The sequence below is a fragment of the Zalophus californianus genome, chromosome 3, assembly GCF_009762305.2.
Source record: "Zalophus californianus isolate mZalCal1 chromosome 3, mZalCal1.pri.v2, whole genome shotgun sequence".
Lineage (NCBI taxonomy): Eukaryota > Metazoa > Chordata > Mammalia > Carnivora > Otariidae > Zalophus > Zalophus californianus.
The window spans coordinates 193,073,803-193,100,750 of NC_045597.1; the positions used below are offsets into that span (position 1 = coordinate 193,073,803).

The 26,948-nt window shown below is 54.3% G+C and overlaps 1 protein-coding gene across 8 annotated transcripts in view; it reads right to left on the reverse strand.

Annotated features, from left to right (window-relative positions):
- HDAC4 (histone deacetylase 4) overlaps positions 1-26,948 on the reverse strand; it is a 293,729-nt gene that overhangs the window by 99,355 nt on the left and 167,426 nt on the right. For all 8 annotated transcript variants that reach the window (XM_027588588.2, XM_027588587.2, XM_035726567.1 and 5 more), the window contains 2 exons: positions 17,095-17,339; positions 389-539 (listed from right to left, as the gene is read on the reverse strand). In XM_027588588.2, the coding sequence (XP_027444389.1) occupies positions 389-539; positions 17,095-17,339 (396 nt within the window). The remainder of the gene's footprint in view (positions 1-388; positions 540-17,094; positions 17,340-26,948) is intronic.

Sequence of the window (26,948 nt, forward strand, 5' to 3'; positions counted from 1 at the left end):
CAAGAGAGCAAATGTGAAAATAGGCAGTCGGCCACCGCATCCCCACTCAGCCCCCGGGCTACGCCACAAGCCAGGTCTGGTTCTAAGGGGCTCACAAAATGCTTGCAAGAGAAAAGAACTTTGAAACCTTTGGGACTGAACTCATAGGTGAAGCTAGTCTGCACCTGCTGGGTATGCTCTCATCAAGCCAAAGGTGGTGCTGCCCACCCCGAGTGAGGACACGGATACGGCCTACACGCGCCCAGAGCTGCGGGTGACACGGCGGGCTCCACCTGGGGGTGGCTCTGCCCGAGGGCCGCTGCTTACGGGGCCCGGAGCATGAGGCCTGCGGGAAGGGCCGCCTCGGCGAGGCCCCAGCGCCCGCCCAGGACCTTGCCCACACACTTACTCTCTTTGCCTTTCTCCTTGTTCTTGAGCTGCTGCAGCTTCTGCTCCCGGTGCTGCTTCTCCAGGTCCTGCTCCCGGCGGTGCCGTTCTAGCTTCCGCTGGTGCTCCAGCAGCTCCTGCTGATGCTTCATGGCCAGCAGCTCCTGCTGATGCTGCGGGCAGGGAAGGGGGACACAAAGACGGTCAGGGCCTCGCTCCCAGGTGGGGCGGGGCACACACGCGCCAGGCATCCCGACGTGGGTGCCAGCCCAGAGCAAGGCTGCCCTCTGCACGGCCAGCACCTCTGACCTGAGGCCCTCGGCTCTGCCCCTTCCACACACAAAGTACAGCTGCTGACTCTTTAAGTGGTAAAAATGAAAGTAAAAACCACTGAGCTGCTAGGAGAAAATACCCACGAAGATCTGGGTGATGTCCTGAGTTGGGAATGGTTCTTGGAGAGCGACACGGTGGAGCAGGATGTGGCATGGCTGCCTTGGAAAACTGGGAAAACCTCCTCACCAGGTTAGATGCATGTCTGCCCCCAGAAGCCAGCAACCCTGTCCCTGGCCATGGGGACACATCTACACACAGGCCTGGATGAGAAGGGCACGGCAGCTTGCTCGCGACAGCCCGGCTGGACGTGCCCGTTTGCTGGAAACCCACCCAGCAATGAGAGAGAAACACGGATGGGCTGTCAACAAGCAAAACGCACATGTTTGCAGCCCCTCCTGGCTGGGCGGCCGTCCTGTTCCCTGTGCAGGGTGGGGGCAGCACGCAGCCCAGCAGCCCCGGAACTTTCTAGCAAGGAAATCTAACACACGTGTCCTCCCAGATCCAAGCCATCAAGTGTCTAAGATAGGGACAGACCAGTACATCCCTCTGGCTGTTCCCAGGGACTATGGTACCCACCCAAGTGACCGGCCAGGAATGTCAAGGCACGCAGAAGCCAGCAGGCCCGGCCTGGAGCATGACGCTTGGTGACAGAAAGGCAGGGGACGGGGAACGTGGAGTGAGCAGGACTGGGTGGTGGCCGTGCGGGGCAGGACGGGCTGTTCTGTAAGGAAGGCACTGTACTCTCAGAACAGCAGGTTACAACAGAAGGAAATGGACAGGCTCCTGTGAGGAGCAAACTTTGGGGGTTAGAGGTGCAGGCAGGGGTGACCAGGATGGAGTGGGGCCTATAGGACTTTGTACCCAGCATCGTTGCCCAGGCCCCCGTGATGTGCTGGAGGGTCAGAGGGCAGGGGACCAGGGAGGCCACTCAGCTTTCTGCTCAACTGTCTCTGTGCCCAAGAAAAGTCGTCAACAAAGAGACACGTGAACCAGCCCTGGGTGTGAGCATGTGTGTGAATGTGTGTGATGGAGCTGCCTTCTCCGTGGGCACCGCCCTCACGGTGACGTCTGGCTGCCCTGGGGAGCAGGCACTGTATATCCTGGGACACCCAGATTCCTGCTGGTCCCTTACCAGCCTGCTCAGTGCTCCTGTGCATGCTGCGCCCACCCCTGCCAGCTCTGGGGGAGCGGGCACTGGGAGCCCCCGTGCTGCCAGGGAGGAGGGTCCAGGCAGCAAAGAATGCACGGGTCAAGCATTTTCCCACCAGAGTCCACAGGGAATGAGGGAGAGGTGCCGCCACCAGGAGCCCCAGCCGGCTCCCTGGGCCCATTTCCCACGATGCCATCTCCAGAGTGCAGAATTACCAGCTCCTGTTACCAACCAGAGCAATTTGTAAATTAAGAAAACAGGATTTCAGGTTGCTTAGAGCTCTTTTCTGTGAAGATGTAATATGTCACCCACCATGTCTGTGACTTTTGTGAGGTTCAAATCATATTACACCAAAAATGTTAAAGAAAAAGATCATTATAGAAATTTATAAAATGAAAATTCTCACTCATTCTCCAAAGAAAGCCTACAACCCGGGAGTGGGAGCATGCGTGCTAGCCAATAAAAAGGACATTCACCAAAACCTCAGACGAAGCTAGCACTAACAACTGATGAGCAAAAGGAACAAACCACCGACTTCTAAGTGCGGACCGTGCAAGCGGGGGTGGGTGCGGGATGCCTGGCCCATGTGCCGGCCTAAGGGCAACGTGCCGGCCAGACCTTCTGGCCATCCCCCCCCAGACATTGCTGCAGAAGGCTCTCTGCCCGGCCTCCGCAGACACACCCCATTAGTGGCCCTGGACAGCCAGCCTCCCGGCTCCCCGGCCCTGCTGCTGGGGAAGTGGCCTGATGGCCAAGCCGCATGGGACTCAGAGCCAGGGCGGGACACGTCAGCAGGGCCTGAGCTCAAGCCAGTCCCGTCTGGTCACACACACAGCAGAGTCCCAGCAACTGGGTGGTGTTTCCCACTGCAGCGGACCCACAGACTGGGCACAAACCCGGCCACCTCCCACCTTCTACAAAGGGGAAAGGGACTCATTTCCAGCCAGGAACATAGGGAGAGAATAGCAGAGAGGCAGGGGTATCTAGGCCCAAAACCAGTGCAGGAGGGAGGAGGAAGGGGAGAGGTGTGCGGACCCCACGCAACAGTGTGCCCTTCCCACGGGAGACGCCGCTCGTGGAAGGCAGGTGGAGCCCAGGTGTGAGGACGAGGGCTGGCAGCCAATCAGGCAGCGGTGTGTGAGGGCAGGGCTGTGAGGAAGGGGTCCTGCTCAGTGCCCACCCGTGGGGTCCATGGTATGGACACCGACAGTCACTTTTCAGAGCTTTCCTACGAAAAACATCACAGTCCAAACAGGCACCTTACATGAACTGGAGACAGTGAGACTATCAGAAATGAGCCAGTACTTTCCCGGCCGTGGCTTCTGGAGCACTTGCGGGGGCGCTAGGCGGAATCCACAGGGCTTGGGAGAAGGGATCCTGCCGGAGGGCCACACAGCTGTGTGCACAGGTGAAGGCACCCGCCCACCTCGGCTGCAGCAGGCCACGGCCAGCAGCTGGGGGGCTCCGTGGTGTCGGCAATCCCCAGAAACGCACAACCTGGAGGGCAGCCCAGTGCGGCTCCGGCCAAGAAACCCACACAATAGTGTTTTGAACAACAGATCTTATAATCAAGTGTGCCCCCTCTCCTGGTATCACCCACACCCCCAAACTGCCCACACATAGCCCTGGGTTCCCTTCCAACTGCTTGGTACTCATTTAATGTGCAAATGAAGAACAGGCAGAAATTCACTGAATATAGTCTCAAAATATTTACTTTTCAGCCAGAACCTAGAAGGAAAGCGAGATCTTTCCATTATCATTACAAAAACACTGAAACAACCATCACCAGATACTGGTGATTAAAATTCACAGGACGATCGAACTCCCAGAAAAACAATACTGTCATGGAGTTTTCATGAAAGTAGCAATTACAGATTAGGACTTGATTCCCCCAAAATGCCCCACAGCTACCCTGCAGGTCTCCTTCCCGCTGCATTCGGAGAGGTGCTCTGCGTTATCAGATGAAGGGGGCAGGAACGTGGATGGGAAGCTCCTAAACCGAAGGCCCTGAGAACAAGCCAAACTGTGGCACCTGTCACCCACGGTGTCACTACACACGTCAGGCCCGTCCCCAGATCTTGTGACACAGAGATCCTCTGTGCTCCCAGCTTCTGAAACTGAGGAAGAGGTACGAGGTGAGGGACGCCTGCTCACTTTCCTGTACCTGCTTCAAGCACGGCAGGGCGGCCAGGGCCCCCCGGGGGGGTCCTCCATGCCCTCCCTCCCTGGGGAAGGGACAAATGTGCCCCACGAGTGCAGCCTTCAGGCTGTGAAAAATAGGACTCGGAGAGATGCTGACAAACGCACATGGTCATTTACAGCTGGTACTTCACTAACAGAGGTGAAGATGAGACTATTCTACGGGTGGGGGAGAAGTGTTGAGAAGGTGTTTTTTTGCAGATTGAAACTATTATGAGCAAATTAAACTAAGATGTGCACCACCTAATTTTTCCAAAGGAAAAAAACCAGTAACAACAGATGCCATTACTCTGACCAGAGTTTAATACTGAATTCCTATTTAAGCCGACATTGAGCTCAGGAAAAAAAAATTAGATCCTGAGAGTTCAGTTTCTTTGACTCTGACTTTGGAGTTTAACGACCACACTGAAGTGGAAACCCAAACAGATTTTTACTTTTAAAGGTGAACTGAAACAGAGCCTTGCTCCACCGAAGGGCAGAATGCGGACAAGCCCTCACACAGCACTCCAGCCGAGGAGAGAGTGCTTCTGGGGCCCAGCGAGCCGGCTCCTGATCGGCCCAGGGCATCGCTCTCCTCACGGCCAGTGACAACGACCGGCCCACGCGGTGGTGAGCCAGCTTCCAGGAAAGTGTGTCAACACCACCTAAGTCCATGAGCACGGGCACTGCTCACAGTGCTGCTCAAAATCCAATCTCCCTGGCCCTGCAGTTCTGCGAAATACTTAAAACTGACACCGTGGCCGTTTATGAAGCCACGTTCCCTGGGCCCCAAAGTGCCCTGTGTCACAGGCACGCTCTGCAGCAGCCCATCAGGGTGACCACGGGCCACGTGTGCACCAGGGTGGGGGGAGTGTCCCCAGGGCCACAGCCTGCTCAGGGTCCCAAGGACGTCACATGGCCACACACTCAGGGACCCCCACAGGGGCCAAGGGCCCCAAGAATTAGCAGTGGGCTTCTTTTTAAAGTCAAGGGTACCTTCCTGATTTTAAATGTACATGGAGACTCCTGTGGCCGATGTGAAAAGAAGCACAATAAGGAAAACTATCCCAACCCGACCTCTCAAAAGATATGGACCGCATGTCTGAGGGTCCCGTCAGCCCAGTCACACCACTAAATCCTGGCTTCAGACAAAAACCAACCAACTAGCCAACCAGCCATGAGCATTTTCCCATCTCCCTCATGTTCACTGGTCTCCACAGAAATATCCTCGAGCTGGACTTTAACCACTCAGGGTCCAACATGCTTTGCGCCAATCTGCCCCTACTGTGATGCTAGGCCCGCAGAAATGATGTGTCTCGGGGCCTGCGGTGAAGGGTGCACGCAGGGACACACCAGCCAGCCTCAGCCGCGCGCCTGCTTCCGGGGCTCGTTCCCTGGCGCTCCACACAGCCCCTGACCGCTGAAGATAGCTGCCTCCCACTTCTGTTTCTCTTCCTCCTTTGCCGGCAGCCTGGGCTGGGGGGGGAAGGCATACCTAAACCCAGGACAATGGGCCAAGAGGAAGGAAGAGCTGACGAGGCTGCACAGACGGCCGGCTGGTGCCCTGGGCCGGGACCCCCGTGCTCACGTCCGCATGAGCCCGACGTGGGCCTGTTCTTCTCCCTGAGCACGTCCCCCCAGCCTTCCTCACAGACAGATGCTTTTGAAAGGAAGGGGACAGTGAGGGTGCCTGTCCCCAAGGCCTGGTATCGGCCATCACGAAAACAGAAGGACAGACAGACAGACACGAGTAACTGCCCTTGCCATCTACTTCCCCGTGTAACTTGGAAAAGGTTAAATCAAAAATGAACACAGACTTTAAGTGCATTCTTCAACACTGTAAAGGCCTGGCGTGCTCAGCGCTCAGAGGAGCCTGCTGTGAAGTGCTGGACCGCAGGTGCGAGCCCATTTCCATCTAGAACCGGAACCGGAGGCTCAGCATACTACAGTGCAGGAAGCATGTCCTGTGACTTTGGTCAAGATGCTCCAGGGGCTTCTCACACAGCCTCCCGCTCACTTTCTGGGTGAGCACAGGGCAGGCCCAGGGACCCTCATTGGCCAGAACACAAGGTTTGATCGAGAGGAACATAAATGGGGAGTCTCCTCGCAACGTGGGCGCTGGCTGCTGACCTCCAGAAACACGTGCTGTTCGGCCGTGGGTTTTATTGAGCATTTGGGACTGAGGTGTTGTTCCCCACGGGGTCCTCAGAAATGGGGCCCTTTCCATCTTTAGCTCACTGGGTTTCCTGGTTCAAATCAAAAGGGTGCGTTCAAAAAATAAGTTCAAAACCATTCTCCCCTCTCGCCTCGTGGCACAACCAGCAGTGGTCCAAAGCTCCCACCCGCAGCTGGACACTCATGTCACAGAGACAAACAGCGTCAGCCCGCGGCACGACAGTCCCCATGAGGAAGGTGTGCATCACAAGCGCCCAGCCCCGGGGCCCAGGCCAGGTGCACAGTGGGGGGAGGAGGAGCCAGGAGAAGGGGGTGCAGGGGCAGGGAGGGGGCAGTGAGGGCAGAGCCGGTGCAAGCCTGGCTGGCCTGCATACCTTCCACCCTCACCCATCAGGTCTCTGTTGCTGGAACTCTAGGCTCTCCGTCAAGGCTCAACCTCAGAAGCACCTCGTCATGAGACCTGTGTCTGGTCCCACTGGTGGCAATCCTGGCTCCTTCCCGTCCACAGCCTCCCCCCCACCCCCTGAGTCACTTCCCATGAGGGTTCTAGGCTGTGTAAAGCTTCCACCTGTGACTGACCCCCTTCCCCCTTTGCTGCTGCAGACTGGCACCCTAGGCCACGGCAGGCGAGGGAGCCTGGGAGGGTCACGGACCAGATCCAAGGCAGCGTGCTGAGGAGCAAGAGCCCGGATAGGGGAGGCGATGAGAGCACGCCGCAAGTCTCTTCTGCACAGCATGGGACAAGGTTTTCTCTGTAGCGCGTAAAGTTCTCCCACTGCCACCTTTGGAAATATACAGAAAGTTCCGCTACACTCTAGAAGGCACAATGACAGCTGATGCTTTATAAAGCCTGCGAGTGTTATGGGCCACAAATGCCTGGTAGCAAAGGAAAAGCAGGGCCCAGCATGGAGCTGGAATGTCGTCAACAGTCCTCAGGGCAGCGGGTTAAGCAAGGCCATCCACCTGCCTGTAATGACTGCCTAGAAACTGAAGCGGCTGGTTTAGAAGCAGTTCCTTCCGTCAGCACACTGACTGGGTGCAGGCAGGTTCAGGGATGACGCAGGACTCTGGGTGGCACACAGGGCGAGCTTTCCCAGGAACCCAACTTGCAACAACCCATTAACCATTGCCTCAGGTGACCTGAAACCCCGGGGCCTGGGGCAATGTCTCTTCAGCCACCTGGGACAGGTATTAATGAGAGTAAACATCACGCCTGGGCTCCCAGGGCCAAAAAGCCAGGTCTCCTTTCAATGTGATCGCTCTCCCTGCAAGGAGAAGACTCACGCTCTCAACTAAATGGCTCTTAGGACTCTCTCCTACCCGTGGAAACAGCACAAATCACACTCACAGATTTCATATCTACATACACACACGTGTAAAAGTTCAGCCTTGTGAGTAAAAAAGGACAAGCAAATTCAAACAGCGTGGGGATGATTTTTATTCTTCAGCTATTAGACTGGAAATACCCTTTGAGGCCGGGGATCGAGAGGCCTCTGAATGAACCTTTGGAGGAAGCACAGGTGTCCACCCCTTCCTTTTGCATTACATCACTTTGCTTTTAAGAAAGACCTACATTAGTACCTATTTTCAAAAGAAACCTGAAGAGGATTTTCACCTTATGAGAAAAGGTGAAAAGAACACGTATGTGGAAAGCGTCGGTTCTGCAGCGAGCCATCCCGGGGGCAGCGCGCACCCCCCCCCCCCCCCCCCACCAAACTCCTTCCCAGGAGCCTCTCTCGGCATGTTGGCGTCCAGCCGCCGAGCTCTGAGCTGTGTCTGGGAGCGTCTGGGCTTCATCTCCATTGATTTTGTGCATCTGTTAGCAAGTTGTGTCCTAAGTACCCGAAAAGCCTAAGAGAGGTGATTTTCTAGACCTGAGAACACTCAACAAGGTTTCCATGTAAATTAGTGGTGATTGTTTCCTTGCTTTACACCGTTTTGGCTCTTGAAAGTTTTCATCGCATAGGTATGTATCAGGCATGCCACAGGTGTGTGCTGGGGGGGCGGGGGGGGTCAGTCCTACATGGGGCATAACTAATACTCATGAGACCCTCTCAACACACGTTTGCATTCTCCCTCTTCATAGCCTTCCCAGGGGCATTAGGGCCAAAATGCAGGAGAGAAGCTTCCAGAAGCATGGAGTGCCACTAACATTTCCAAGACCTGCCATAAGCTAGCCCTGGGTACCCCTGAGCTCAGACCACTTGGAAAGCAGAAAAATGACTCTACCCAGGATAGAGGGGTCCCAGCCGACACCTCCTTCCATCTGTCACCCAAGCTCTCCTTAGGCCGGGGACAGGGTTTGCATCCCCCACAGTGCTTGCGGTTCACCCCGCCCTGCCCTGTTCTGTCTGTTGGAGGTTTGGACACAGTTCACTGCTCCAGCTCACCCTGCCTTTCTTATTAGAAACGCAACAGAATGACTGATGGTTAAATTAGAGGTCAGTTACTTCTGAGTTCATATTTAACCATCAGTTTACTTATCAAGATCTATCCCCAAAGGTCCCTATTCTTAGAAAAGCCCAAGGACAGATTGCTGCTCACTCTCCTGAACACCTGCAAACGTTAGGGAATTACATGGAGCTCATTTTATTTCTCCACCTCAGCGGCATTATCCGACATGTGGTACGTAATATTCCTACAAAGACAGGGTGGTCTTGACTTTTATCCATTTGACTGGTTTTCATTCGAGAATTTTATGTATATATGTAAAATCAGCTAAGTAACTAAGAAGACCGTCTGAGTTTGGGGGGGTCCCCAGTGCCAGTGTGGGGCTGGCCACGGGAAAGGACAGTGGCGGGGAGCCCCCGGCCCTAGACACTTGTGTCCTACCCTTGTGCCCAGGTGCCTGCTATGAAGCACAGCAGGTGTGCATACGCGGGGTCCGAAAGCAGAGCCATGTGGCACTGACCTCGCCTGCTGCTAACGTGGCCTTAGGTACCTTGCTAGCGGCACACAACCCTGAATACCCAGACGCTTGACATTTATCATTAGTTCCAGACAAATATCGTATGGTGCTACTAATATGAGGCGCCTAGAAGAGTCCAATTCATGGGCCAGAAGGGTGGCTCCCAGGCTGGGGGCAGAGGGGGTCCGTGTTTCATGGGGACAGTGTTTCTGTTTGGGAAGATGAGAAAGTTCTGGGGATGGACGGTGCTGATGGCTGCACGACAGCGTGAGCGTCCTTAATGCCGCTGACTGCGACTCAAAGACGCAAGAGTGGTAAATTTTATGGACTGTATATTTTCCTATAATACAAAAGTGAGCCAGGTTTACAGAGCTGCCATGTAACTCGGCAATCCCAAACCAGGAATCTCCCCAGAAGAACTCAACGCAGATACTCCAACAGAAGCGCGTGCACAGACATTCACAGCAGCACAACTCACAACCACCCGCAAGTGCCAACAGCCCGACTGTCCATCCACTGATGGATGGACAGACGGACTGCGGAACAGACACACCGAATATCATTCAGCCTTAAAAAGGACGCACTGAAGCAGCTACAACACAGATGAGCCTTGAGAGTCTTGCGCTGAGTGAAAGAAGCCGACACAAAGAGCCACACGCGGTGTGACTCCGTGCACATGGCCCGACCCAGAAAGGAGATCAGTGTGGCCAGGGCCAGGGGGATGGGGAGTACCTGCCTAATGAATGCAGGGTTTCTTCTGGGGGTGATGAAAATATTTTGGAACTATATCGTGGTGATGGTCATACAATATTGTAAACGTACTAAACTGTACACTTCAAAATGGTAAATCATAAATTTTGTGTTATGTGAATTTTACCACAATAAAAAAAGGAATGAGGAAAAAACTAAGTATTTTCCATAAAAGAGAAGGAAAAAACCCGAACAGATGTTTCGTATGGGGAAACGTCCATCTCCCCACTGGCATGCTGTGGCCTGCTCTGCTCTTGGACATGCTCACGGAGCCCAGACAGAAGCACTGGGGCAGTTCATGGGAATGAAGCACAGAAAGGCTGAGTAACCCAAGGCAGAGCCTCGCTCCCCGTTACATGCTCATCCTGCCTGAGCAGCATCAGGAGAGCATCCTGAATTGGCAAGGATGTGAGGCGCCATTTCAATCATTTAGAAAAACCCGTGGTTCATGTAGATACCTATTTGATTACAAACAGAATGAACAGCCAAATGACAGCATCAGATGGACACTGAAATACTGCCCTCAACTTATAGAGAATACTCATATACCAAAAAGAGCAGGACAATAGAAAAAGAGCAAAGAAAATGATAATTAGTAGCAAAAAATGAAAAAAGTCAATAAACATATAGAAATATGGCTGCCCACAATCGAGGAAACACACACAGGATGTGAGACAGGTTGGAAACTGAATGAGGAGAAGCGCCAGCAATGCATGGGACCGCAGGGGTGAGTCATGGCCCCGCACCCCCGGGAGGTGCAGTCCCTGCACAGCTGCACCCTCCCCACTGGTGGGGGCCTGATCGGGGGGGTTGCCGCCTGTCCTGGTTCCTACTGCTTTCCTATCTTGTCTGTGAAATCAGCAAGTGATGTTGGGGGTCGGGGGGGGAGACAGAGCTAGACAGATGGACACATGCTCACTCGGGACTGGTGTGGGTTGTACGTGGCACCAGGTAACAAACAGGACGGGTGAGCACTTGCCTTGGGTCGGCAGTTCCATTTCTACTCTATCTGGACGAGTGCATGATGCATGCACGATGATGCTAAAAACATGCGAGAAACTGGAAAGGACCTTAATGGTCAAGTACTCAAGTATTTTTGCTTATTTAAATTCACTACGGTTCATTGTGAGACTACAATAAACCATTAAAATCATTATTTTTGAAGTATAAGCAACAGAGAGAAATGTTAGCAATAAACAGAACACACGTCAGAGTACGATCCCAATCCCATAGAAGTCCGCACACGCACACGCACACACCACACACACGCACACACACACGCACACACACACACCAGATGACAGGGACTCACTTCAAATGTCAGCGCTTCCCTAGCTCCCAGCGCTGGAGTAACATTTTCCTCTTTGTAATCTCCAATTATTCAATAATTAACGGTAACGATGTACACGATCAGAGAGAGATTTTCATGTGCAAACGTCCCTTGTGAAACAGCAGTGCCTGGATGCCACCACAGGCCCTGCTGCTCCCACACACACAGCCCAGGGGTCCCGGGGCCCAGGGACACTGGGGCCTCCTGGGGTGCAGAGGGCTTGCCCCCCAACAGGGCGCACAGGAAAGTCTGCGGGGACCACTCTCTAAACGACCCTTAAGAGGAGGTCAGCATCTGGGTGGCAGTCATCTTGGTTCCCTGGTGGCACCCACGGCAACCCCCCCCATTAGTTCTCACAACGTCCCGTCAGTGAGGCTGAATGCTAACGAGTTCCCAATACCAAAATGTATTTGCAAAAAATGAAAAAAAAATACATTTATAAAAATATCACTGCCCATGGAGGGAGGTGAAGGGACGCATGTCTGAACGCAGAACCACAGCCAAGATGGTGACTCTGGCTGGTGCTGGGGGTTTCCAGCACCCCGACCCACAGCCATGTCCCCTCCTCCTCTTCGTGGTGCCCCCGATTCAGTCAGTGAGTGCTGTCCCGGTGCCCAGTCCCATCTGAACCTGGTTGGGGGGTGCCCCTGGAGAAGACTATTGCACTTTGGGCCCCCGTTTGTTGCATGCCTCCCAACGTCCATTGCCTTGGGCATATTTCCATATGAATTCTCACTTTGGCCTCGAGACTTGCCTTGGCCAGAGGGCAACAGCATCTATGATTTGAGATTCTGCTTAAAACATACTTGCCCTCCTGTGAGCTTGGAACTCTGAAAGCAGCAGATAACCCACTGGCCCCTAACTGCCTGCCACCCACCAAACCAGAGAGTGAGGCCATTCCAGGGCATCCAGCCACCAGCTGGCCAAAGCTAACCACAGGAGCATGAGAGTGAGCCCACACCTGCGGAGCAGCTCCAAAGACCCTCAGCAGACAAAACGCGGGCTGTGCTAAGCGCTGTGTCTGGGCGGTTTGTTACACAGCAAAAGCCAACCAAGACACTACACAGCAGTCTTCAAGGTCCCTCTGAAACGGCAGTCGTCACCCCTCAAGCAGGAAGGGCCTTGTGCTGGCTTATAGGATGCAACTATTGTCCTTTTTGCATAAAATGAATGCCTAAATCAGTGGTCCTGACCTAAAGATGTACCACATTCAGATTTCAGATACCTTAAAACGTAAAAATCACGTATGGCATCGTTAAACTTAAAAATAACATGAGTGTGGCACAAGACCCGCAGGACTGGGAGCCCTGAGAGTGACCACTGGTGTTTGCCCACAGGGATCTGCATCAGGAACACGGGGACCTAGCCGACGGGAAAGGGAGGAAGAGCCAAGAGCTGAACCATAGGGCACGGAGTCACTGTGTGGTATGCGCCACGGACACAAGCATGGAGAGCCCACAGAGTTCTTTCTTCAGACAGCGGCCCGAGTACTTGGAGGGCCCCAAAGTGGCAGTGTCTGCAGGCACCTGACGGATGCAGGGGAGCAGAGCCACGTCAGTCCTACAAGGGGGACATCACCACATGGGATCTCTCGTGGAAGGGCACAGCTGGCCATGTGGGGTGGGGCACAGAACAGACCTCAGGCCTGGGATACCAGCGGGAGGCAGGGACGGGCAGGCTCGAGTAGGTAATGCTATGTATTTCTTTGATAACATTTTTAAAAATTAAAAATAACATAACTAACTCCCAAAACGGCAAATCTGGATAATGGTCTTTTAATCATGTATGCAATTCCGGTTGATGAAATAGTTAGCGATTTTTCTGGGCACAAACACTCACCACCCCCAAACTCACACTCTCCTCTGCCTCAGTGATGCCACTCCCTTGGGACCCCGTGGCGCAGAGAACTGACAGTCCAGGACAGAAGTGGACACGGTGCCCGAATCAGCCACGACCAGCAAAGAAACTGCATCACAGACAAGTGTGACATTGAGCATTGAAACTTACAAAAGATCTTATTTACCCGAAGTTAGCAATTTAAGTTATAGTTTAAAAACTATTCCCTTTTTAATCATAAAATCCTGTGCAAATTCACTGATGATTTAATGACAGGAATCAGATTGTATGTTCAAGAAATCTGACAAACACCACTGCCAAATGTCACCCACAATATGAAGGCTTATGAAGAGAGTTTCAATCATCCAAACGGAAGCCAACTGATGTAATGACACAATCACAGAGGTTAGACAGCTTTTACAATCTCCATTTTACATGAAAAAAATAAAACAAATGTGAACGCCTGGGTGGCTCAGGCGGTTAAGCTTCTGCCTTTGGCTCAGGTCACAATCCCGGGGTCCTGGGATTGAGCCTTGTTTCGTGCTTCTTGCCCAGTGGGGATTCTGCATCTCCCTCTGCCCCTACCCCCACTTGATCTCTCCCCTCCTCACAAAAATAAATAAATAAAATCTTAAAAAAAAATTTAAAAAATGATTAAAATGCAGAGAACATGTAAACTTGAGATTCTCCCTGTGTTTTTGAAAACCAGGCTTAGAGCCACATCTGTGGAAGGGGGCAAATCTGGGGGGCCACATTTGTGAAAGCCACATCTGTGGGGGCAAATCTGTGTGGGGGCTGCATCTATGGGGCACCCACATTTGTGAGAGCCACATGTAGGGGGGGCTCTAACACCTCTTAGAGCATCCAAGCCTGTGGGTGAGGGGAGCTCTTGGGGGGACCCCTGGCATGAGGAGCACCCCGACAGCCAGGTGCTCCCTGCATGGCTGTGTGGCACCTGCTCTGGAGCTTGCACGTGCTGAGGTGAGGAATCAGGAAGGAGACCCTTCCATCTCCAGAGCAGTGACATGAAGTCCAGAAGCCCCAGGTGGGGACACAGGGTGTCAGGGAGGCCAGCCCCACTCCAGGCAGAGGGCCCAGGCAGGGGGGCAGCCTGGCCTTGCCCTGAGGTGGTGGCACTGACCCCTCCCAAGGGTCTTCCTGGTTCTTGCTTCCTTGTCGACCCGATGACCCCTCTCATACGTGGGTGGGCCTTGTCTCAATTTCTCACTTTCTAGTCAAAGCTGCAAATTCAGCTGGCACATACATCTTTCTCAAATCCCAGTCAGCACAGAAGGCCGCTGCCGCCAGCTGGGGTACGGTCTCCTAGCCGCACGCTGTGTGCAGGGCAGAACGCAGCCCCCGAGCTCTCCCCCCAGCCAGGCGGGGACTGGACCCGCAGGGCAGCCAGGGCCAGACGCGAGGCCGTGCGTGGGAGGGGCCGCACAGTGCGGAGGTGGGGGGCATGCCAGGATAAAGGACCTCCGGGGGCACACGGGGCCGTGGCCGTGAAAGGGGTGGCCCAGGCTGGGCAGGTGGGCAGCACGTGCTAGCTACAGGAGAGCCAGGAGTCTGCTTTTAGGGCTCGCAGATAGGGATGAAGGCCACTGCATGGGCTACAGGTGGCCACCGGGAAGAACTCCAACAACCGTGACTTCCAGCTGGCAAGCGACCGTCTCCCGAGGCCAGGCTCACAGAGACCCCTCTCCCGGCCCCGGACACCAGAGGCACATGGCCGCGTCCAGCCAAGCGCACCCAGGATGGGGCCTGCAGCAGGACGCAGCCTGGCCACCAGACAGGCCAGCTGCCAGCCGCAGGCCCGCGTGTTGGGTAGAGGAAGGGCCCGGTACCTGCTACCCTGGACCCCTCCACTGCTCCAGCCCAGACCCAAGTGCACTTTTTAAAAAGCAAAGCCTCATGATGGCCGGTGGTGGGCCGGCATGCACGGAGGCCAGTGCCGCCTCTTGTGACACAGGACCCCCGGGCTGCTCGGAATTCTACCGTCAAAACCACACAGCCTGGGCTTCCAGCAGCTCAGGGACCCACCCCGGCCTAGGCTTGTTCTGCGCTGACCCAAGGAGGCCAGCCTAGTCAGGGGGAAAGCAGCAGACGCAGCAACCGCAAACCCACACCCCAAACACCAAAGCAGCGGTCAGAACTCCCAAGACCCGGGGCCTGCTGTGCGCGGCTCCCATAAGGCCCGAGGACAGAGCTTTGGAGATGTGCCTTTGAAAGCGCTCAGACATGGCTGGGTGCCTGAGGAGGGGGGGCCAGCTCAGGGGCACCCCGGGCCTGTGACACAGTCCACTGAGCCAGGTGACACTGCTGGGCGGCCTCACCCAGCGAGTCCGCCAGCAAGCCCACACACCGAACCGACACCACTGGCCCTGGCACACTGACCTTTCCCTCACCTTCTCAACAGTGATTATTAAACAAATACTTTGCGCAGTACTGGGCGTATACAAGGAGGGGAGGCTGAGACCCTGGGATGGAAGGAATCACTGGGTGGAAGCAGAAACAGACAGATGCACCATGCAGATTCTGCATGGCACCGGCTAAAGCCCAAAAAAGCCAAGGCTCAGCTGAGCAATGTCTGCCCACGGGCCGTACAGATCTCCATTGGAAGGGCATCTTGGAAGCATCCAGTAGCACCGCGTGTGGGCTCTTAATCCTCCACAGGCGTGCTTTACCACAGAAGCCACTGAGTGCATGTGGCCACAGAGGGCGTGAAACTCAGCCGGGCCAGATGGAGACGTGCTCTACGTAGATGGTCCACGACGGTTTCCAAAGACTCAGTGCGAACAACATTTTCAATATTGATTACACATTGAAATATCTCAGAAATATGAGGTTAAATAAGATATATGGAGATTGGTTTTACCTTCTGGTAGCCAGGCTCCCAGTGGTCCGCACTGATCCCTGCCTCCTGGTATTGCCCCTCGTGTAGGCCCCTCCCAGGATGAGCCACGGGTGGTCTGCGCGACCAGTAGGATAAGGGACGGCAGTGAGTAGGTCACTTCCAAGACCAGGCCACAGGAGACGCTGGGGCTTCCACGTCGGACACTCAGGCTGTTCACTGTGGGGGGCTTTGTTGGGGACGAGGCCTGAGCCTCCTGCCCATGACCACGTGAGTGAGCCTGCAAATGGGCCCCACAGGCCTGACCGTGGCCTCACGAGGGACCCCAAGTCACGGCCACCAGCTAGGAAGACCCTTGTTCAGACCACAGAAACTATGAGATAATGCATGTGCTTGTTTTGTTTTAAATGGTTAAGTTTGGGGTATTTTGTCACACAGCAACAGATTACTTATACAACCTGGGGTTTTCGGCTCTGTTTTAGGGTGGCTACTGGAGAGTGTAAGATTACCTTTGGACTTCTAATCTGCCCGCCTGTATCTATGGGATGGTGTTGCTCTACATGGTTCTAAACACAGTGGAGCGTATCACCCTCACAGGTCATCTGTCAACAACATAATACAACTTTGCTACACGTCACCAACACATGGTTCTTTCCAACACATTTAATTTTAACCCTGGGATCAGACTGCATATTTACAGAGACTACATATCAAAAAAAAGATCTGCTTGTTTCTTAATAAATTTAAATGCAAAGAAAATATTAGTATCTTTTTCCAATTATAAAGGATCAATGAGAGAAACTAAGACAAGACAAGTTCCAAGAAGAAAATAAAAATGCTTTGTAAATACACCACCCAAAGGTGATCACTGCTAATATTCTACTATTCCTTCTCGCTGGTAATTTGTCTATTTGGGGACATAGCTTGTATTTTTGGATGAAAGTGATGAAAAGCACGTCCCCTCTCTTAAGTCCGCTCCTGCGCCAGTGACTTTCCCACGACGCGCCACCCATGCCACAATTTACCCGACCAGCGTGCTGCTGCTGGACTCGCAGGCGCCTGGCAGTTTGGTCTTGGCACAGCGAGGAGCATCCTGGGTGTCACTGTGTGTCACCGTGTGGGAGCACGCCTCGGCAGCGGCTCTCCCATGCCACAAGGAGCTTGGCATTTGGAAGGCTCCCGCAGGTGCGCAGGTGCCCCGCCAACTGACTTACTTTTATGTGCTCGTGTAGCTGGGCCTCGTGTTGCCGGGAGAGCTGCTCGTGCTGCCTCTGGAACTCGGCGATGAGGATCTGCCTCTGGAGCTGCTGCTTCTGCTTGAGGGCCAGCAGCTCTTGCTGCAGCTGCTGCTCCCGGAGGGTGGGCTCTGCCACGGGCAGCGCAAACTGGTGGTCCAGGCGGAGGTCCATGGGCACCGCCGGGGGGGCAACCTGCAGAGGCAGTGCGGAGGCCACATCCACTGTGGGAGAGAGCACAGCACAGAAGCGCCGGTCACTGCAGTGGCACGGCGAACCCAGGCCCCCGCCCCCGCCCTCCCCCACACCACCGGCCTCCGTCAAGGGTGCCGTGCGCTCGAGCATGGGGGACACGCGGGACGCCTCTTCCCCCAGTCTTGCTTGACGGGCTCAAAACGCAGGACCCGGGGGACCTTGGAGGCCTTCCATTCCTCAAGTGCAGAGATCGCAAAACCGAGGGGCAGGTCAGGCCAGGGTACATGCTCACACAGACACACGGCCCACCCCACCCTCCGCCACGAGAGGCCCCTACGCAGACCCCACGGCCGTCCTGACGTCATTTCTGAAAGTCAACAGAGAGAGAATGAAAGAAAATGGTTCTAAGGAGAGCCGAACGCCAGTGAGGGGAGGGGCAGCCTGGCCTTCCTTTTCTCCATCTTTCTCATGAAGCTACTGAGGACTGTGTGCAGGAACCACAGGACAGTGTGCGGCCCCTCAAGTGGTCCAGATAGAGGCTTGGTGGCCAGCACGTTTCCATGGAGAACGTGTTTACCGACCGCAGCCGATAACCGCTTCCCCGGCTCGCCTGCACAAGCACGCTCATCAGGCTATGGGCTTCTCTACAAGGACCAGAGAAATGGATTTTCTTCCCGGGACTACTGCACTGCTGAAAAAAAGCTCAAATGATTTTGATTAGAAACAGAAGCTAAATCAATCTTAATGCTTACAAATCAATACCCAATTACAGCGAGGAAAAGCACGCAGAAAGTTTGAAATTACGGCCGTTGCGGAAGAGGCTGCGGAGGAAGCTCCTTCCACACAGCTTCACGTCTGAGTACACAGGCACGCAGGAAGGCCCTGCCCAGAGACGCCGCGACGGTGCTCCTCAGACTCGCTGACAAACAGCCCCTCGGGCTCTGCTCACAAAATCCCCTGAGGAGCTGCAGTGGCGGCCCAGCCACCTGAGCTCCGCAGCACCCTGCCGCACACAGGCCCACAAGCTCCCGTCCCTTCCAGAAAGCTCCCCCACAACCTGCTCTGGGCCCAGTTCCTCAAGTGGCACACAGCAGACTCGGGGGTCCGGGGCAGGAGACTGAGACCTCACCCTCCACAGAGCCCAGCACTCAGGTGGGAGAGCAAACGCAACAGACACGGGCCACCAAGGACCAGTTCCGTGCCATCAGGGCCCCTCCGCCCGCACCCTCTGTAGGTCGGGCCACATTATGCAGCTGACCTTGTTCCAGCGTCTCCCAAACAGATGTCCCGGCCACAGGGCCCTCCAGTTCCAGCCATCACCTGCTTCCTTGGGAAGTCCGTCCTCCACAGCCTTACAGGCCAGACTTTCTGGTAAAATGGGGCCCATACGTGGAACCGCCCCTCAGGACACAGCATTTCTGTGGTCACGGCCCAGGTAGCAGGTGCCACGCCGGCCATTCTGATGAGGTAGGGCTGGGAAGCCCTGGGCCCTAAGTCACCTGGCCTCTCTGAGCCCCAGTGTCCTGGATGGGGGTGGGCCCTCCAGCTCCTTGACAAAATCGCTGTCTCTCCCACCCCCAGGCCCCAAAGCCAATCTGGCTACTGCCCTGGCCCGGAGCTCCCCGAGGCTGGCAGGTCCAGGCTGACAGAGGCCCCAGGGCCTGGGCCAGTTTCCCTCAGGAGGGGGCGGGGGTGGCTCACCCTGGACCGCGGGGCACAGAGGGAAGAGACAGAGCAGCCCAGAGGGTGGTCAGGAAATACTCGGATCCGAGCACCCTAAGAAAGTATCTGATTCTCCTGTTCCCTGAGCCCTAAGACGGCCGGGTAATACCAGTGGGCTGCTTGTCTTCCGTTTCTTCTCCCAATTAGTGAAACGCAACCCTCAGCTGTTTACATGGATTTCTAACAGAGTCTCAGGCTTGAGAGATCAAGAGGGTTTTAGCTGCTATTTATGCGAGATAAATCTACACAAACTGTTTTCAGGAACAGGACCGGGTGCAGTGGCATCCCACCCACCCCACCACACGTGAGCTGGTAAAGACTGGATTTTGTCAATTTCCGGTATTTTCTTGATCATTTTTAGTATGAAATATAGAAAAACAGGAAAACTGTATAAATAGCTCCAGTTTTATAAAACCTCCGTACTTCCCCCCCTTGCTTCAGACTTTCTTTTAAGGAATAAACAGGAGGGCAGGGAGGGCAGCTCAGTGAGCAAACGCAGAGGAAAGGAAGCAGGACTCGGCTTCTTACAGGAATTTGGCCCATGCTCTTCTTTCCCAAAGGGGCGTATTATTCCTCGTCCACATGTGTGACGGGGCTGGACGCCTCCTAAAACATCGTGACTGGGGCCGGCTAGTGGGCTTCGCCCTTGCGCATCCACGGTGGTCAGGAGGCGGTTCCCAGGGACCTGCTGTATGCCTGCCCACCTCGCAGACACAGGGGAGCCAGAGGGCATGCCGCCCCCCCCCCCAACCTAGTCAGCCTCTGCTTTCTGAGGACAAGCCTGACTCGGTGTTTCTAGGTTACACACACCACAGGGGCGCTGAGCCACACAGCCCGCGACCGCTGGAGGGAGAACACGCAACTCCACCTGTACAGGTAAACACAGCCCCTAATCTCTCTCACTCTGCTTGCCTGGTTGGCCTGCCACGTTTCAGCTTAAGGAAGGAACCACAGAGAGTTCACGAAATAAGCCCGCTGCCCTGCACTTGGTAAGCTGCAATGCTTCATCAGCCCCCGTGACGGGGCAGGTCAGGAGTGACCCCTGCTGCAAGACGGCCCGAGGTGACAGAAGATCCTCCCTGTAACAAGGCCGTCCCTGACACACTGGGCAGAAGCCCCATCTGCTGCTCACTCTGGTTTCTCCTCTCCTCATTCTAATTGTTCATAGACAGGGTCTGGGGACCATCTGATGCTGAACATAAAACACCTTTTAAGGGAGCCTTTTTATTAACTTCAAAAATATGATAGGCCGAACTTTTGCTGAGGAGGCGTGTGGGGCCTCCTGCTCTGTGCCAGGCACGGGGCCGCAGCAAGAAAGCAGAGCAGAGAGGGCGGTGGGCCGACGGCAGGGCTGGGGGAGGGTCCACACTGGGGCTGTGTCTCCATGAGCCTCACGGCAGGGCATGAGCAAGGGCCCAGGGGTCAGGGCATAGGTGGAGGGTCGTGCGGACACAGGGTGAGTGGGTCCAAGGGCAGGGCTGGCGGGGGGGCCATGCTGGGACAAGCCGGGCCGCAGACGCAGAGGGGTCGGCCATGGGGTGCAGGCCGCAGGGAAGCGTCGGGGGCATGGGAGGGCACGGTAGGCCAAAGCAGCGCTCAGGGGGCAGGACAGGCTGTTCCCATGGTCCCTTCTCAGTGACAGGGCATCGCGGGCTGTGCATACCCAAAACATGCAAGCTGAGATTCACTCTGTTTCCTCAAACTTTTCCCAGATTCTTTGGAGTCTGGAATCACAGGGAATATTCCAGGGAAACACTCCATGGCAGTCCCTGCTAGTCCTTCGGCATGGTGGAAGTTAGAGGATGCTGGCACGGCGAGGGGCCGGCAGACGACGGGGAGGGGCGTTGGCGGGTGCAGAGGGTGAAGAGCCGGGGCATGGGCTGATGTCAGCAGCTGTATTCCCCAGTTCTCAGAAAGGGAGGGTGTACTGCCTCAGTTTACCATTCTGAGGTCTCACCTAAAACTTCACTCTTCTGCTCCAGACAGTGAAAAGCAGAGCAGACAGAATGGACAGCTAGTCATGACCCACATCGGCTACACCATAGCCAGCTCCTGCCATTTCCTCCCATCGGAAAACAACACTGCGTTTATAGGTAGACACCAAAGCAAACCCCGGACCTGCTGCAGGACAAGGAGAGCCTCCCGAGGCCTCCTGAGAAATGCCGCCTCCTGGCTCCTGGAGCCCCGCAGTCAGGCGGCCAGGGGCAGGGGAGGTGGCCGGAGCAGAGCTGTCCTCAGGCCCGCCCTGCACGCCAGCCGGGGGGGCGGGGATCACGGCCACAATCCCCATTCATCCCTGTCGCTGGCGGGTGCGTCAAACAGGACTCGTACTATTTCGGTATCAAAAACTATTTGAAATGCCACGAATTCTCAACAGAAGCTGCTAGTGCTTCTGACCCAAAGCGCCCTGAGGAAAACAATACAACCCTCTCTACTTAAAGAATGCAGCATCAAAACAAAAAAGCCTGTATTCGCATGAATATTTTATGTGGACTAGAAAATTGCTTTTATAGGTTGTGCCTTGAGAAACATATTAATACAATCAGACTCCTGACGTCAGTAAAAGCACAAAGACGATATTCAGCGTTTCAATACCAAACGGCAAGCCTGTGCTGCGAATTACAAGTTCTCAATCAGAAACAGAAAAAAATCTGTTAGTCTGTTTTTAAATAAATGACCATAAAAAAGGACACTGTAATTTTCCATTACGTGCTTTAGATCCTCTTTCCTTAGCGCCACTTCATGCCACCATATAGATACAAAATAAATACAAGCACCATTCTCTGGGAAACACGGCCAAAGTTTAGGGTCTATTCAAGTAAAGAATGATTCATTCACACCCAGGGGAAAAGAATATAGCTATTTCAACTATGTAACTGTGATCTCCTCTTACTCCGACATTCTGTCCACATGTGACGGGGGAGGGGGAGGGGGACGGCATGGGGGGGAAGGGGGAGGGGGCGTTTCAGGGACGTGTAACTTATTTCAAGTGTTTTCAGTGTTTTACTGTGGCCCACATCACACACGCTGAAGAACACGGATGCCAGGGGAGAGCGAGAGCGATGAGCTGAAGACAGCCATGTCCACTACCTCAGGAGGAATCAATCGCCCCCAAATCGCGTGCCTGCCCCCCACCCCCAACAGCATTCTGGCTTTGCCAAGCAGCCCCCTGCTTTTCTTTATGGTTATGCCATCCACATGTGCATCCCAAACACCTCTTCCTTTGCTGACGGCGGTGAGCACTAGAGAGTGATAAAGGCTCCCAGGAAGAGATAGAAGTCTTGAGTCCAGTCTGCCTTCAGCACGTAGGACAGTTGGCAAGAAAGAGCTCTGTTTGGGGCGAGGTCACGAGTGGCCCTCGGGGAGCCATGGGCCACCCCCATTGTGGCAGCTGGTAGGGCAGTCTTGCGGGCCAGAACCACCCCGAATTCCTGCTTCTATGTCCACTGTGGCCGGCCTCCAGTCCTCACTGAGTATGAGCCACCAAGAAGGCCCCGTGGAGAAAAGCATGTGCTCGGGTGAGTGGGTTGTAGGGCAGGGCGTGGAGCAGGGCCACACGGCCCAGACGGCTCAGCGGCTCCTGTCCACAGGGCAGGAAGACAGTGTAGGGCACAGGCGCCTGCCCCAGAAGCCAGAGTTCCCGTCCGGCCAGACGGCCCAGGGTCTCCTGCACAGACACCACCGCGGGGTTGGCCTCCTCACCCTCCAGGGCACCCCCTGTCTCTGTCCCATCCAGCGGCCCTCGTGGCTCCTCCCCTCATTCTGCAGGAACTCCAGCCTCAACCAGGTCTTGAGGAGAAGGCATGACAAGGTAGATTCTGCTTGTTCTTATTCCCCTCTGTGTACCACTAACTTTGGCTGCGTACAAAATTCTAGCTTGAAAACATTTCCTTCCGGATCAGAAAAGCACTGCTCCATTGTCTTCTTGTTCCCAATATATTGTGACCATTCTGATTCCGGATCCTTGGATGTGACGTGATTTTTCTCTCTGGATGTCTGGGAGGTCTTCTCCTTGTCCCCGAGAGTGCGCAGTCACACGGCTCGGGGAGGGTCTTCTCTAGCCAGCGTGGGGCCCTCGGCTTCTGCCCTCCCACTGGCAACAGCCTTGACTTACTCTGTTGATTTCCTTTCTCCACTCTCTGCTTCTGAAACTCTTAGATTTGGTAAATCTCCTCCAACGACCTTCCAGTTTTTGCTTCCATTTCCTCCTATCTTCCTTTTCTTTGTCTTGTGCTCAACACTATGACCCCTCCTTAATCGGATATTCTAACCTTTTCATTGGGTTTCCCATAATTTCTGCTATGATATTTTCAACGGACGACACACAGGGCTACATTCAGAGAACAATGACCCCTGACTATCCTATCTTACAAGCCATCCTGCTCTGACCTCGTGGACAAGTCAGCTTTTCTGGTCTCTGAGGATGGCAAAGATAGCCATGCACTCTGTTTGCTTTGCTTTTATCTTCCCGGCCGCCGGGATACCCCACCGAGTAGGAGCAGAGGCATGGACCCTCTCCGGGGGTGGCCCGCAGAGTGGGGTTCTCAGGGCTGAGCCTCACTGGAGGGTGTGTGGAACTGGCATTCACTGGGACTCACACCCGTGACACTTACTGCATCGGCTGGCCGTATTTCCCCAGGGGAGAGCCTTCCCATCTCGGCATGGAGGGTGAAAGCCAGGCCTTCAGGGTGCAGAGTGAGGGTCTCTGCACTCAGCACTCATCATGAACACAGGAGTTTATGCCCCTGCTTTTGTTAGAGCGACCATGTCCTCAACTCACTCGTGTCCGTAGGCCAGGGCCTCCAGCTGGCCACCCCTGGTGGGGGTGAGCACCTACGGAAGAACGTCCAGGAGTCTCGCATGTCTGCCTCGACCGGCCTCTCAGCCCCGACCCAGAGGGAGAGGCGCTGCTTTGGAGGTGGGTGCGCGGTGCACCCTGGGGAGGGCGGCTGGCTTTCCCGGGTCTGCCAAAGCTGTTGTGACGGATGCACCTGCTTTCTGACTCCCATCACAGGCCATTACTGCTGTCCCTCTTCTCTTCTGTTCACCCAGACTTGGGGCCTATGGCCTTTCTCTGGAACACACTGGGGCAGACCAGCCATCACGGTGTTTTCCTCTAAAACATTTCAGAAAATATCTCTGAACGAACTCTATTAAAAAACACAATCAAATACCATTCATATACCCACGTAAATTAACAGCTATTCCACGATATTATCAAATAGCCACAAAGTGTTTCCATGTTTTAGAGAATTTCGCGCATATTTTTTAAACATTATTCAAATCAAGACCCAAATGAGGTCCATATGATGTGTTGGCTGACGCATGCCTTAAATCTCTTTTACTCGAAAGGTTCCCCCTTCTTCTCCCTCCGGCACCCCCTCTCCAACTTACGGGCTGCCAACACTGTCATCTGCCCCGTGGAGTCTGCTCTGGACTTGGTGGGCCCGCCTGGGCTGCAGGTTACCATGGCTCCCTGGCCTGCACACCCGTGATCTGGAAGCAGGGTCTGGAGGCGTGGGAAGATGCAGTCTGATCTCCCGGCATGACCGCCTCTGCGCAGAGGCTCCCCGGTTGCTCAAGGAGCTGCCCACGGCTCTTCTGCACCGACCACTGCTGAGGCCAGCTCATTGGGGCTGTAAGGCGTGCCTGCTCAGCGCTACCCTGGCCTCTTGATTTACTGCTGATTTCTGTAATGAGGAAGGACCCCGAACCAATCATCTTCTCATCCTGACAGTTTTTAGAAGTAAGGCAGGGCAAGTGCCTGATTCTCTTCCTTTAGTGGCCAATTTTTAAAAAATAATGAGTGGGTCCCCAGCATCCTCCATGTGTTAGCGATGAGGACAGGATGGGTTCTATTCTTCAAGATCAAATAAAAAGAGCCCACTGCAGTTCAGCTCGAATTGCGCTCTAAGGGTAGACCCCTCCTTGACTAGCGAGGGCCCTCCAGCCAGGCCCACGAGCTGCTCCGAAGCCCGCCACAGCCCTCGTTCTGTAGTGACGAGGTGGGCCGGGAAATCCTCACACATTTCTTGATCCCTCTATGGAATCAGATGTTTCTCCAAGGAGAAGTGGGTCCCCTTTAGTAGGAAGCAGTGTTTAGAGACCACAACGTGCGTGTTGTCTGTGTCCTGTCCAGGTGAGCTCGGGCCGATACGTGTCTTCCCTGGGGTTCTTGTGAATTTCAGGAGGGAGCAAAATTAGATATATGTGTTCAACCTGCCATCTCGCTGTGCAACTTCAGAATGCATAACCTATTAAAAATATCATTCAAAAGGACCGAATACACATAATCAAGTTCCATTCAAAATACTAATTTATAAGGATTATCACTTTCCCCCAAAATGTTCTTAACTGGATTACAACTATTCTATTTAACACCGTGTTGTGCGTAAAGGGGAGAGATGAGGTGTAGAAGTCAAGACCTTAAATGTTAAGATTTAAAAATATTCTGTAGGGAATGCATAGAGCATAAGCTCCTACCTTAGCTTCATATGTAACTAAGCATATAGGTTATTCTTCTGTGCCTCATTTATGCAATGCCAAAGAAATAAACTTATGTTAACAATTTACTATAAGTTAAATAATGCTTGAAAAATAAAAATAAAATGATTATGGCCTGAGAAGAGGCAGTTTTGTTTTATATTGTTTTGTTTTCAATTGACATCAAAATAAATATAATACATGGAGATATTTATGGATTTTTACAGATGCATATCTATGGGAAGGTTTTCTAATCTGGTGTGGGGCAGGGAGAGATAGGCATCCTACGCAGATCATATTAAAGGTAACCCTTTGAATGGTATTTTTGTGCCTGTGGTTTCCTTGCAGGGTTCTACAAATCAAGGTGGGAGCAGCATACACTGCTGGGGGCCTGGCTTAACCCCCTGCTTCTGCCTTCCAGCCAAGAGGGGAGTTGACTCTTCCAAGTCAATGAGAAATTAGTATCTGCCCCCACTGGAGGCGGGATAGGACGTCCTGGCAGGCAAGCCTCCCGCTTCCACCCTCACCACCAGGGGATCGCAGGTCCTGTGGGCTGACCCTGCCCGGAGGCTGGGCATGCTAAGTCATGTAATGTGTAAAGTAAGCAACTCCCTGGGTACTGTCTCCATCGGGCAGCTGGGGAACCTGAAGTACAGACAGCCTAGGCAGATGTCAACGGCAAATGCAGAACTGGAGTCGGGTATCAAAACTGTGGGGTGGAGCGGGGCTGATGGCTGCAGGCCACCCTGGGCGGCTCCCAGGCTGGGGGGGGGGGGGGGGGTTGGCTGCAGCTCTGGGACTCGGTGCCCGGCTGATTGGCACCCCGAAGCCCAAGAACCCCGCTCTGGAGCTTCGTGTGAATGCCCACAAAAGCGCCTCCCACCGCCGGGGAGGTGTCCGAGCCCCGCCTCGCCTTGTGGCTCCAGCTTGGGTCTTGGTCACGACCAAGGCCGGTCTTCCCTGTAATTCCTGGCTCGCTTGAGTGCTCTGCCATTCAGGGCTCTCCATGAACAAACTCTTGTTCCTGAAAAGTTCCTGGTGCTGGGTCTGCCATGGGGTCAGCCCCACGAGGCTCTGCTCAAGGCCAAGACAAGGGCCCCCAAAGCGCAGCCTCCTGATAGCAGCAGAGCCACACGCCCCTGCTGAGCACAGACATGAAAGAAAATCTCTGATACACTATCTTCAGCACAAAAGACAAAAAGCTACAGTTAACACCAGGGATGTGTTGCACTCCACTGTCTCTTTATCCCCCTAATTTGGCTTTCTCCCTTCTCACTGTCTCCCCAAACTAGATGTTTCCACAGTCTCTCCCCAGCAGAAGGTGTGAGATCCACCAGTGTACCAGTACGGCATGGACTCTGGGCCACAGCCTCTGCCACCCTAGAGGGGGTGTCCCCACCACTGGCCAGGGGCTCCCCATGGCCTGGCTCCCT